Source organism: Myripristis murdjan, chromosome 9, assembly GCF_902150065.1.
Source record: "Myripristis murdjan chromosome 9, fMyrMur1.1, whole genome shotgun sequence".
Lineage (NCBI taxonomy): Eukaryota > Metazoa > Chordata > Actinopteri > Holocentriformes > Holocentridae > Myripristis > Myripristis murdjan.
In genome coordinates, this window is record NC_043988.1 from 28,211,311 (window position 1) to 28,224,566 (window position 13,256).

The following is a 13,256-nucleotide window of genomic DNA, read 5'->3' on the forward strand; positions in this document are numbered from 1 at the left end:
TAAAAAGTTAAACAGTTTACCTTAGCTGAGAAAAATGCTTTAACATTTTAATTTTTTAATTAATTAATTTTAAATAATTACCACATTTCTTGCGCGCACCCTGACTCGGGGCTATAAAGGTGAGCTTGACGTCAGGTTCATTTGAAGCGTCTCCACCTGGTAATTAGCGCTGCGCATGAACATTGCGGCTGTTTGCTGATGTTACCGTCGTCCGGCCTGTTTGCTGCTGTGAGTTGTCCTTACCTAAAGCGTGGGTTTTGTGAGCGGCCTCACTGTTTGTACAAACATGCCAACAGAGTGCGGAGCGGCGTGTTTGGTGCCTCGAACAAATCACCGGTAGCTGATTTTGCAGGTCAGTGCTCAGTCCTACGTTCAGGTGTGCATTTGTGGTTTTGTCAGACTCCAAATGAAGGGGTACTTTTGGGCCATAACTCAAAATGTGCGCATTTCATTCAGTGGTTCACCAGATTACGCGTGATTTTTTTTTTTTTATGTTTACCAAACAACATTTTTACCACTTTTTTGACTGATAAAATAGACCCTACGCCTCTAGCATTGCCTACATCTTTGTATCAAAATGTTGGGATAGAAAATAAATGGAAAACTGACATACTTGACGTTTGTTAATGTGCCTTTTTTTTTTTTTTTTTTTTTTTTTAAATCACAACTGGTGTAAATTTGTTTGGAGATGGGGATAGACAAGTTTCTCTTAGTGTAGAGGGATGAAAAAGGATGAAATTTGCTATGGAGCCCTTTCATGCGTGCCTTAAACTTTAAGGCTTAAAGAAATTACACCACCTTCATTTTGTGATAATTGTTTGCCCTTAAGCTCAAGACTTCAGTTTAGCAATGTCTTACTGTATTTGTCATTGGCCAGAGATCCAAAATTTATTGGTGAATTTCACAGGAGTGACTTGTGTGTCTTGCCCAATGCTAAATAGAGACCCATGCCTTTGTTTAGCACAACATAGTTGTGTAGGCTTCTACTCTAAGCTGCTATTTCATGTTTTATTTCTATGAACAGGGGTCCAAAATGACTATGACTTTACTGTCGGTGGACTGCTGATGACTGCTGAGACCAAAGACGACTGCCTCCAGGAAATCGAGCGGATCAACAAGGAAATAGAAACTGTAAAGCACGAAGTGGAGAGACAGCAGAGGACTCTGTCACGTTACAAGACAGTGCAGGACGACAGTAGGAGCACTGTGTCCGAGCTCGCTGTCTCTGAGCCTGAGACAGCAGCTAAAGGCGGCTATTATTATAAGCCTTCTAGTTTACCTAAACCTTACTCCCAAGCAAAGAAGTACGTGGTTGACAACTCCAAACCAAGGACTGACTTGGAATATGACCCTCTGTCCAACTTCTCTGCTTACTTATGGTCTTACAACTCAACGCGTAAAGACCAGAAAGCTAAAAGTGGACAAAGTGTGAGAAGAGCAGGGGACGCTCTGTGTATCGATCCAAATAAGACGTTGGTACATCAGGCCCCGCTCAGCAGGTCTCCCTCTCCAGAAGTGCTTGATGACTCGAAAGAGGAGGGGGTCCTCGTCATCGACCTTCCTCCCTCGCCAGACAAACAGAGAGGCCGAGCTCAGCAACCCTGTGGTGCAGATAGCAAAACCGAGGATATAGAAGAAGATCTTATTTTAGTTGATTCTCCACCTGCAAACCCAGAGGTGTTCAAAGGCAAATTTGCAACTATTGAAGCAGATAAAGCTGTTAATACTACATGTAGTGCGGAAAATGCTCAGGCGCCCTCTGTTTTCTCTGTGAGCCAGGAATGTGAACATAGCTCAGTCAGTGGAAGTGTGTTTGCTGACTTATCCAGGCGTTTTGAAGACGTGAGAAGTGAACATCTGAAGATAGGTTGTCCCCGGGCTGCTGACTGTGTTGTAGATAGCAGCCCTGAGCCTGGGAGTCTCCCTCAGATGTCAGACTCCCTCCAAGATTACAATCAAACAGATCTGGTGGTGGTGGAGGAGGAGGTAAGCTCCTTTTTGGCTGGACTGCCTCAGTGCGAGCTGCCCTGTGGTGTTGAGACAATGAATCCAATGTGGCGACATAATGTTTCCCAAAAAGCCACGTTTCCTTATGAGAATGCAGGCGCTAACTTGTCAGAAGCCTCCAGCCAAGCCCAGTATCTGCCTGGGTCTCGAATGCAAAATACACCTTCAGTGCTGCCATACGGCCAGAAAATGCTAAGCCGGATGCAAGCTGCTGATGACTATGCTTCACCTGCAAGCCACCTGCAGCACGAAGCAGCAACTTCAGGTGGCAGCCAGTGGGAGGATCAGCATGTTGGAGCTTCTGCCAAATCACACTCGACTGGAGCGGAATCGCTCCCAAGTGAAAAGGTTTCTGTGAAGGCAGGCAATCAAGACGTTATCATCATAAGCTCCAGCTCGGACGAGGAAGAGTTCAACTACTCTGAAATGGAGCTGTCGGACAGTGACCCGATGGAGGAATGCTACAGGATCTTCATGGAGTCAAAAGAGGAGCAGCAGGGAGCTGCAGAGCCGGCTGCTGCACCAGTGAGTATGCTGTAACACTCCAGCACTGAGTTGAAAAGTCTTGAACTGCAGAATACAGACTGGAACTTTTACCTTTCCATGTGATTCAGGTGGGAGAAGTTGATGTGGTGATGCCAGAGGTAAAAGTCACACCCAAAGCTTTGCCAGGAGAGAAGAGGGTGGCTCATGTAGCCAAACGTGCAAAGGTAAATAGATGGTGAATGATGGCTTTTAATATACATGACACTTCATATTTCAAATTAGAAATGTAATTACTTTCAAGCCTTATCTGACTTTTTGTTTTGTTTTTGACTTCCCTCATTTGACAGTTAGGGGAGAGCAGCAGGCCGCAGCCCCAGGTGCTGGTACCCCTGCGGGGCCCAGCAGCACCAGGATCAGCCTCCCAGCTCTCTGTCACCTCCAGAACGCAGCAGAGAGCCTCCACGCTGGCAGCCTCTGTGAACGGAGCCCAGACCTTCATCTCCTCCACCTCTCAGAACAAACCAGAGATCCTGACTCCTTTTCCATCGCAAACCACAGCGATTAAGCCCATCCCTGTGGAAAACAGTAAGTGGTTGGTCCAAATGAACTTAATTATGGCATTGGTTGGAGATTAAACAGTGCAATATATATTATCTCAATAGATTCTGCTGGAGATTTGTTACTAGGAAAACAGCACTATCTGAAACTATATTTTAAAAAAGTAAACCAAAACAACAGTGAAGTGCTGCTGGTATAAAAGCAAGACTTTTTTCTCTCTTGTTTGAAGAGGAGGTTTTTTCTTTGTTTTTTCTTTGTTTTTTCTAGTAATAAATCTTCTGTATGGATAATTAGGCATACGTGTCCCTAATGAGCAGCTGTCCTGCCTTCTTATATTGAAGATCCTATATTTTTTTTATAATGCATTTTTTTTAACTGGATTTCTGATCTTGGTGCATGTTGGCGGTTGTGCAGCAGAATTCAGTGTTTTTCCTTCCCTAGGCTATATGAACTGCTTGCCAGTGGGAACTGCTGTGATCGAAGTGGGCAAAAACTTGCACTTGATCCTGCCCGAGGGCACCTACCCCCTGCCCGTCACCTCCACTGCCAGCCCTGTTACTTCAGTCCTGACCCCGATCGTTCCCGTGCACATGAGCCCAGTCACCCCGATACATGCATACCATGCAGACCCGGTCATCCCTGTGCACAGATACCGCCCAGCCCCTCCTGCACCTATTCCTGCTCGGGGGCGTAAATCCTTATCGTCCTCTGTCTTTGCATCATCACATTCAAATCCAGCTGCTCCCCCGACTCCACAAGCTGCTGTTCACGTTCCTGCTAAGGTAGGAAGCAAACAAAACTTTGATATGGCAATTTTTAAAACAAAAACTTGAAGTACATATTTTTCTGGCTTTGTCGTTGTTAGCCCATCTCTACTAAACGTAGAATGAAGCAGCGTCCTGAGGAGGCCAAAGACAAAGTGCCGCATGACGTCCGTCAGCGCTACATCAACATGTTCACCGAGGAGTTCCTGAAAACATCGGCCTCTGTTAACGATGCTTTTGAAAAGGTGGGAGCTAGAGCCAGCCATCCTCCATCCGCTCAAACATCAACACCTTGACTGACAAATAAGGCGCTGGCTATTCAGTTTCCCACCCTGTTATGTTATTGTCAATAGGCGCTCGCTGAGGAGAAGACGCTGTACAATCGCAGTGTCAACAAAATCAAATACCTGAGCGTTGCGGTGAATGCACTGAAGAGGCTGAAGAACCAAAACGCTGCTGCTGCTAAGGGTGAGTTTTTTTTTTTTTGTGGTTTTAAATGCAGGAAAACTCACTTTTTCTTTGCCAAACGTATGTGATGCTGATGTTAGGCATTGCTCAACTGAAAGTATCTTAAGGTACACTCAAATTGCTCCTGTGCAGGTGAAAATGAAGTCGGCAGTCTAAGAGCCAAAGGCAGGATTCCACTCAACTTGAAAAAGCTTAAAGGACATGGTGAGCTCAGTACTTCCAAACACACCTCTAATTTTAATCAAATGAATATCGAAGCCTTTTTTGTTTAATGATGGTGCTGTTTTTCTGGTTTTCTTTACTCTGGCAGGCGATGTGGCATTGTGCCAGAGCTTAAAGGAATATGTTTTGACTGAGGAAATGTTGATTGAGAGCAACTTTCCCCTCCAGCACCCAGAGAAGCCGGGCAGTGCTGCTCTTTTTGCCGACAATAAGAAAGGCACCGCTGACCGTAAGCAAATGTGTAAAGGATTTACCATGAAAGCCACAGTAGATGGGCTCTAAAAATAAATAAATAAATGCATGCTTTCATAGTTGAACAAATAATTCTATGCTTGCATCATATCACTAGAGGGCGTACTTAACCTTTTGCTGCACTTGGAGTAAGGGTTTCCTTTTTGTGTTTGGTGAAAGCCCTCAAGAGGATCTGCTGTCGGTGTGGTGCTACATACGCTGTGAGCCAAACTGGCAAACACACACGCAGGGAGGAGTGCACTTACCACTATGGGAAAGGAGTTGAGAATAGAGGTGAGTGCGCTATACTTTTGATGTATTTTGACTTTGATGTACAAAATAACTAGAACTAGAGGAATTCTGAGGCACACAAGAGGGAAATTACTTTAAAAAGCCTTTAAAATTGAGGCCTTCATCAGGGCAAGTACAAAATGGTCACCCTAGGACTGTTGTTTTTTTTTTTTTTTTTTTGTAAAACACTATATATTTTTACATATTTGCAGTCCCAGGTGGGGTGGAGACCCGCTACAGCTGCTGTGAGGGAGTCATGGGAGCACCTGGATGCCAAGTCTTCAAGGTAGAAATAAGAAGAGTGAGAGGTTTCCATAACTTGTTTTTTTTTTTTTTTTTTTAACTTATGACCTAACAGAACTACATTGTGCGAGTGTGTTTCTCTCCTCTGCAGCTGCATGTGCATGATGCCGTCAGCCTGGATGGGTTCGTGTCCACCCAGCCCAGACCCCCGTCAGATCACAGCTGTCCCGGGGTTTACTCTGTGGACTGTGAAATGGTGACGTCACCCCTATATGGGCACACATTTAAAGTCTCTTTCTCAAGACAAGCACCAAATCACAAATAATGTCCCCACACCCTGCATTAGTTATTGTTATTTGTGTTTTCAAAATTCCCCGTGTTTCACACCCTCAAGTTGACATTCATTAGGCCACAGACTCTAAGTTGGAGATATGTTGCTGATTTGGGGATAAAGCAAGTTTAGATGTCATGCATATGCTGAGAAACAGATTCATAGTGGTGAGATTAAAACAGTAATTGCTAACATTTTTATTTTTTGTATCACTTGATTGTGAATTAAATTATTGCAGAAATTAAGTTCAAGAGCCGTATCAGGCCAAGCGTTTGAAAACTGATACATAATCACCAAAATGACTGATACAAAACTAAACTTCATTCTTAGTTGACAAAAAGACAACAACACACCAGACTCTTTTATTCTGAAGATCCTGAAAAATGAACCTGGAGTCTGAAATATAACAACAGCTATTTTTCTGTTTTGAAAATGTGTGCTGTCCTTCTTTATACCTCGTAGTGCTACACTACTCAGGGTCTGGAGCTGTCCAGAGTGACTGTGGTCAACTCCAGTCTGCAGGTCGTCTACGACACCTTTGTCAGACCGGACAACGAGGTCATCGACTACAACACCAGGTACATTTCGATGCTGTCCTTTCCCCTCTTGGTGTTAACCTGTGGTCGAATATGGAAACAAACTGCGATTGTGCTTCATCCCTCGTTGGGAAAAGTCAGATTTTGCAAACCCAAATGACAACCCACCCTCTTTTGTTTAAGAATGGAAGGTGCAATGAAGCCTTGTATGTGTTTGAAAAGACTTTAGTGCCCTGCTGATGGCCAGAGTGGCATTCACCCATTTAGGTTTTCAGGCATCAGTGAGGAGGATATGGAAGGCATCAGCACCTCCATCAGAGAGGTTCAAGAGACCCTGCTGAGCTTCATCAGCGCTGACACCATTCTGATCGGACACGGCCTGGAGACAGACCTCTGTGCCCTGAAGGTGACATTGAACAAGTTTACTTTGTGGTTACATCTCAGCATTACATTGTGTCATAGATATTTATATTAAAATGTAATATTTCCCTGTGGCCTATCTTTGGCACCCCTGTGGGTACTAGATAAGATAGTTAAGGTTTCACTTTCCCCTTACTGGCTGGTCAATATGGACAAAATCAAATATCTATTACTATTTTTGACCAAACGGCTTGTGACAGTATTGTAGGGCTGTTTATGCTTCTGTAAGATATTCACACACAGGTTTTTGCTGAAGAGTCATGAGTAATGTGGATTTGAACACCAAGCATGTAGAGACAAATTACAGCCAGAACAGTCTAACAAGTTCAGAAAATTGAATCCCTTTACTGTAGTGTAATGCAGCCTTGAAAACCAGGAAAAGACGCCGCACATGCCATATCATATTACTTCATCCAAAATCTCATACAATATCTCGCCTCATATCACAGTATCTATAATACTGATATATTGTCCAGCCCTATCATGGCCAATGGGGTCATGTCATCAGTAGTAATGGAAAAGTGGATTTATTTATTTGTTTGTTTTGCAGTGACATGAAAAGCATTCACACATTTAACTTTTTGGAATGCCCACATTCAAAATAATCTGTCATTATGAGTTTAAATTTACCATGAACATACTGGAGCAGATATTGCTACAAAAACATTAATTCACTCAGGCGACTAAGAGAGAGATATCAGTCTGTTTTACATAACCATATTCACAGTAAATACAGTAGACTGGGGCGACGTGACTCAGGAGGTAGGTTGGTCGCCTGGTTCGATCCCCGGCTCCTGCAGAGAGCGTGTTGAAGTGTTTTTGAGCAAGACACTGAACCTCTAACCGCCCCTGATGGGCAGCTTGGCACCTTGCACGGTAGCCTCTGCCATCAGTGTGTGAATGTGAGGCAAACACTGTAAAGTGCCTTGAGTGGCTGGTATATAAAAGTGTATTTAGTGTCTATTTACTGTTTAAATTCAACATGAACATGTCATAAAAAGGCTGCTCCCGCTGACTAGAGCCTTAGATGTTGTCCTGTTCACTGTAGTTGCTCCACGGGACAGTGGTGGACACCTCGGTGGTCTTCCCCCACCACCTGGGCCCCCCTCACAAGCTGAGCCTCAACAGCCTCACCGCCAGCTACCTCAGGAGGATCATCCAGGAGAGTGGTGGGTCACGGACAACTACAACCACCACACAAGTGTTTATTATTATTATTTTAATGTTCATGAGGTTTAAAGCTCTATTATCGGTCTTTTGAAATAAAATCTTACCAAATAAAGGAATAAATGACAGTTGATCTAGAAAATCTGATTGTAACCGTAAAGAGAGTAATAGTAATGATTTTAATGCTGTTGTCTGTGCGTGTGTCTAATACATTAATGTCCCTCACAGTTTGTGGCCAGGACACTGCAGAAGACGCTGCTGCCTGCATGGAGCTCATGTTATGGAGGGTTAAAGAAGATCGCAAAGCCAAGAAAATGTGATTGGAATAAAATAAAAATAATTGTCGTCTGCGGTGTTCATACATGATAAAAAAAGAAATGTTCTGTATTCATGTTTGAATATTATATTTTTGCATGAAGCTGCTTCTTGCTGGCTCAGTAGTTAAGGAAGACATGGGAGAGCTGTATTTTGTTTGTTTACTTGATCTGTTGACTGAATAATTTGCCTTTGTTGAGTTTTGATTTGCAGTCCATTCTTGCATGCCTTCTACATGAATATTTTTGGTTGCACTGTATTGTGTGGTGGGAAAACTATGGTTAGTCGTCTATGTTTTCAAAGTAAAAGTGCAGAATGAAATCCTTTTGTCTGCCTTTTTATTTCAACCAACCAGTGACTGCCTTTCATCTTCAGTCTGTCAGGTGAACTGACATGCACAGGTGTGTGCAATTATGCAAATTAAGAAATCTTAAGTGTGCACCTGTTGGCAGCTGCAATCACTGCATGAGATGATGTAAAGAAATCAGGAGGAAAAATAACAAATCCCTTTGTCCAAAAAGCTGAAGTGTTATATTTGCCTGTAGAGATGCACAATAAATGTTCACTCAGATTTATAGTACAAAGTGTAGTGCATAGGGTGCATAGTGCTCAACAAGTCTTTTTTAAATGGTGTGCAAAGTAATCCTTGTAGCACCTCTTTCTTGCATGTTACAGTGGAATCTACACAGACTGGAGTTTTTGGAGAACACTATAAAATGCTTTTCTTTTCTTTTTTTTTATTATTATTTTTTTTATTAATTAAAACAGTTTTTTGATACCAAGCCTCAGATCACTCTGCCTTGGTCTTTGTCTTTCCCTTCCTGCAGCAGCACCTCCGGATGCAGAAGCTGCAGGTCTTGATGAAGAGTACGGTGATGAACAGAGTGACTGCGAGGAGGAACGCGAAGACATCCAGGCTGTGGTACTGGTACCAGGTGAGCTCGTGGGTCTGGACCCTGAGGTGCTTGGCTCCTTTGTTCCTCATGGTGAACTCAACCCAGAACACGGCTTCATCAAGAGGCTTGATGGGTCTGTCGTGGTGGATCCTGGACAGCCGCATGGCGTTCTCCTTGTACCTGTAACCGTGGTTTTGTTGTGGTGAAAATAGGAATAGAATTACATGCAAGACATTGAGCATTTCAAATTCTGAGGCTTGCTTGTTTCTTTTCTAAGTAACAATTCCATAATGCAAAATCACTCTGCTAAAACTAAGCTCCTTCATTTCAAAATGGTACTTAAAGGCATCACATTATTAGCAGTAAAATGAAAAGTAAGAAACATAAAAGTACTCGTGAGGAATGTCTCAGAGTGTTGAATAATTGCGTTAACCTTTAAGAAGTATTTTAATGTTGTAGCTCTAACTGTTCTGTGTCCTGTTGGTTTGATTCAACTCCAACAATGCATCATATTTTATGTTAAGTATTGTAAAGCTCATTCTGTAAAGTTACTAGGAACTGTGGCTGTCAGATGGATATCGTGCAGAAAAAGCATACACGCTGACCAAATGGAAATACTCAAGTTAAATGTCAGTGCTTCAAAACTGGACTTAATTACACTCCTTGAGTGAATGTAAATGTGTAAACCTCCACCTCAAACATCTCAGTGACATATTATAATTAGGAAAAATGCCATCCAGACTTGCTGTAATCTCTCAGTGGCCTTGGAGTGTCATGGTGACTTAACTGTCAAATATGTTTACTATTTACTGTAACTGAGGCACCCTGGCTTTGCGTTTGGCCCAGGACCTTTGCTGCATGCCGGCCCACAAAATTTCTTGTTTGTTTCGACTGTGAACTCTATTGTGAAGGCAAGGTGCCTAATATAATGTTATGTCATCACTTAATGGCCCATAACAGATTTAATTAATCTAAGCCAACTCACGAGGGCTCATTGATGACAGCCTTGAGTGCTTTTACAAGATCCTCGGTCTCCATGAAGTTGAACTCCATGATAAGTGCAGCCCCCTTAGCCTTCATATGGACCATGTTGTCCGGCTGGTCGGCGAACATGGGGATGCCCACCATGGGAACACCGTGGTAGATGGCTTCGTAGATCCCGTTTGTGCCACCGTGGGTGATGAAGGCTCGGGTCTTGGGGTGACCTGATAGAGCCAGAAAGATACAGATATTAAGATGAGAGGTGATTTACCTTTTGTGAGCCCCTGCTTTTCTGTGGTCTTTCCCAATAATGAAAAAACATGTAGCAGGATGGAAAAGTAATGATCAGTGGGACTATTTTGAAGGCCCGTTCATTCGTTTTTAAGAAAGCTTCATGTACCCAGCAGGTCATTCTGAGGGATCCAGTCGTAAAGTTTGGTGTTGGCACCCAGAGTCTTTGGTTTTTCTCCACTATATCTCCACAGCACCTATTAACAAGGAGGAAACACATTTAGATTTCTCATAGTGCAGCTGTACACACTATTGCCTTGGACCTCATGTTTGCTGAACTGCTTCCCTGCTCTGGCTCCATCCCCAGGAGGGCATATTTGCATAAATCAAAATTTGCTCTTTCTTTTGCCATTATTTATTTGAAGATACCAGGAATAGCCCGGTAAATTGTAGGTTAAGACATACTACAACTTTGACTTACAACTTGCAAATTTCTAACATGCTCTAATAATTTGCAACATCGAAGAAACAACTGTCTGCAGAGTCACTGTATGACAGATACAGCATAAATACATGAAATGGAGCATCGACAGTGGTTTCATCTGTAAGGTCGGCTAGAAAGAAATTCTAGCCGTAGTGAGCTGTCGTAGAACAATAACAATGAACCATGAAAAGAAAAATGACCTCTTCCCCTTATTAGGTAATTTGACTTAGCAATAAATGCTTCATCTTTAATCCCATAACTTTACTTACTGTAAAATAGTGTATCTCCATCCAAAACACCATCAGACATTTTGAACATTTCTAAACTATCCTCTAAAAACACTGTCTTCCTCTCCCCAAAGGATTTATCCAATTACTTTACAGATTTGAATAATCCCACCCCAGTTTCCCAGAAAAATGTTACATCATGGAAGCAAGATCCACTCAAAATGCTGTTTCGTTGTGATTTCAACTCAAATCCAGAGCCGGAGGTTAGCCCTACTCCTCAGATATATAAGCTGTATACTTTAGGTCATTTAAAGCCCATTCGTTTGGCCTTTGAAGGCTGACATCTGACCTTCTGTGGGATCTGAGCGAGGGCAGACGCAATCATGTCCCGTCTCTCGGCGGTCATGTTCGTGACCATGGTCCCCAGGGTGAAGACCACGATGCCGGCATCTCCAGAGCTCTGCACAAACTCCTCCAAATCCTGGAAGAAGAACAGAGTCATACCAGCGCAAACCAGCCAGCACTTTCTTTATTCACCTTATTGACTTGTCCTTTTTGGTTGTGTAGCTCTAGGTGTAATAAAAGAGTGGTACAAGTTATTCCTGCCTACCTCTGGTAAAGGTTTGGCAGGTTTGCAGTGGATCCCACCAACAAACTTGAAATTGGGGAGGAAAGGACGGGGAAAATCAAAGTCCCAGTAGGTTCGGATCAACCAAATCTCTGCCTTGCCCATCAGCTCACAGGCACTGGTGGGCTTCCCTGGCATAATGCAGAACAAACAGATGACAAGTACGAGATGCCAGTTACAATGGGTAATGATAAAGTAGCTGAGAAAACTGATTTTCTCTCTTTAACTATTGACCACAAACAACAAATTGTTGATAGAAGTTATGTCATCAAAAGGCCTAAATTGGACAGTAAAGATGGGAATTGGCATGAATCTCCCAATATGATGTAAGTCACTATACTTATGGTGGTGAATATAGATTTAAAAAAAAAAATGGACAATGGAAAACAGCTGAGTCAAGACAATTACCATGTGTACATCAGTCAAATTTACTGCTTTTAACTTTTATTGCAGGTCTACAGTACACGTAAAACCTGGCGAGCACTGCAAAAAATGTGATGTTTTTCCCTGAGTCATCTTTTCCTAACATGGGTCATATGAGCTTTTATGTTGGTCCCGCCACAATACTTTGATTTTTTTTTTTTTTTGTGGCACATTTTGCACATAGCAATACTCAAGTCTGACTCATCTTTACCTTCTAAATATTAAAATAAAAATGTTAATTTTTTTTTTCAGGGTCAGCATGGTGATATAAAAATAGCCAAGCAAAAAAAAAAAAAAAAAATGTGATTTGTAAGTGATTCAGATTGGACAGTAAGCGCCCCCTTTAAAACTTACTGCTAAGCATGACGCTGGTTTGCTCACCTATGAAATCGCTGAAGAATTTATCTGTCTCTTGCCAAACATGATAGGCAAACATGTCCTGAGAGGCGTAGAAAAGGAAGTTCCACAGTCGGTCCATGAAGTCCATCTTGTCGGTCAGTTTGCTCATGGCACCGGGGACGTAGGAGGGCGGGGCGGGGAGTTGACCGCACAGCCTCTCCCAGGTGTGAGCAATGGAGAAGCGCAGCGTGTACACCAGGGGAAGGTCCAGCACCTCCGCCACCAGCTCACTCCCAGGGTAGATGGGGTCGGCCAGCATGAGGTCGAACTTCCCCTCCCTCAGCCTCGCCATGGTGTCAGACCTCACCATGCTGTCCAAGTGCTGCAGAGTGAACTTAACTTCTTTCTTGGCAATTTCCAGGAATTTGATGTGGATTTGGATGTAGCTCAAATAATCCATCTCGTATATGGAGAAGTGTATGAACTCTTCTATGATCTCCTCCCAGACTTCAAGCGGGACGGAGCTGTTGAAGGGCTCGTAGTGGAAGCGGGAAGGCTCGCTGGCGTTCATGAATAAGGACGAGCTTGGAACCAGCACGGTGACCTGGTGTCCCCTGTCGATCAGCGCCTCCAGCACGGGCTTCAGGTTAATCCAGTGGCTGCCCTCAGTGAACCAAACCAAAATGTTGCCACCGTTTCCATTCCCTGCCATAGAAAGCACCAGCAGCACACACACACACAGGCACCGTCCCGGCTTCATGGTGTCTGTATGCCAGGGAAAGTCCTGTTGTGGCTTGAACGTTTCTGAAGAGCGCTAATATACAATAAATTATTAACTCTATAAATCTGATTTCACGTTTGTAGTTGCTCTTTGTGCTTATCATTCCATGAAAGAGTCCCACCCCTTAGTGCTGGAGGGTTAAAGGTAAAGGCTGTAAAATAAACAGCATGAATATCCAAGGTTCAAGGTCAACTTTATTGTCCCCAAGGGGCAATTTGTTCCACAGA

At 43.2% G+C, this 13,256-nt stretch overlaps 2 protein-coding genes across 2 annotated transcripts; one reads left to right on the top strand and one right to left on the bottom strand.

Moving 5' to 3' along the window:
- Nucleotides 1-136: 136 nt before the first annotated feature.
- On the top strand, nt 137-8,069 carry LOC115365250 (RNA exonuclease 1 homolog). Its single transcript, XM_030060157.1, has 16 exons — nt 137-352; nt 1,025-2,532; nt 2,622-2,717; nt 2,841-3,078; nt 3,493-3,833; nt 3,917-4,060; nt 4,169-4,283; nt 4,416-4,487; nt 4,594-4,734; nt 4,917-5,030; nt 5,240-5,313; nt 5,422-5,526; nt 6,064-6,179; nt 6,405-6,543; nt 7,606-7,726; nt 7,953-8,069. The coding sequence occupies exons 1-16, from the start codon at nt 199-201 to the stop codon at nt 8,042-8,044; spliced, it is 3,570 nt and encodes a 1,189-aa protein (XP_029916017.1). The 5' UTR covers nt 137-198; the 3' UTR covers nt 8,045-8,069.
- A 758-nt stretch (nt 8,070-8,827) lies between these two features.
- LOC115365261 (UDP-glucuronosyltransferase 2C1) lies at nt 8,828-13,008 on the bottom strand. The gene is made up of 6 exons (XM_030060177.1): nt 12,291-13,008; nt 11,469-11,617; nt 11,208-11,339; nt 10,317-10,404; nt 9,921-10,140; nt 8,828-9,115 (listed from the first exon to the last, which is right to left on the bottom strand). Exons 1-6 carry the CDS (start codon nt 13,006-13,008, stop codon nt 8,830-8,832), a joined length of 1,593 nt encoding a protein of 530 aa, XP_029916037.1. The 3' UTR covers nt 8,828-8,829.
- Nucleotides 13,009-13,256: the final 248 nt, after the last annotated feature.

What these genes read in the sequence shown, in the direction of transcription:
- LOC115365261 (XM_030060177.1), bottom strand. Translation starts at nt 13,008, where the DNA reads ATGAAGCCGGGACGGTGCCTGTGTGTGTGTGTGCTGCTGGTGCTTTCT. An exon ending in TCGCTCAGATCCCACAGAAG is followed by an intron (nt 10,405 to 11,207) that starts GTCAGATGTCAG and finishes CCTTGTTAATAG; the next exon opens with GTGCTGTGGAGATATAGTGG. An exon ending in GCTGTCATCAATGAGCCCTC is followed by an intron (nt 9,116 to 9,920) that starts GTGAGTTGGCTT and finishes CCACGGTTACAG; the next exon opens with GTACAAGGAGAACGCCATGC.
- LOC115365250 (XM_030060157.1), top strand. Translation starts at nt 199, where the DNA reads ATGTTACCGTCGTCCGGCCTGTTTGCTGCTGTGAGTTGTCCTTACCTA. An exon ending in CAGAGCCGGCTGCTGCACCA is followed by an intron (nt 2,533 to 2,621) that starts GTGAGTATGCTG and finishes CATGTGATTCAG; the next exon opens with GTGGGAGAAGTTGATGTGGT. An exon ending in AAACGCTGCTGCTGCTAAGG is followed by an intron (nt 4,284 to 4,415) that starts GTGAGTTTTTTT and finishes GCTCCTGTGCAG; the next exon opens with GTGAAAATGAAGTCGGCAGT.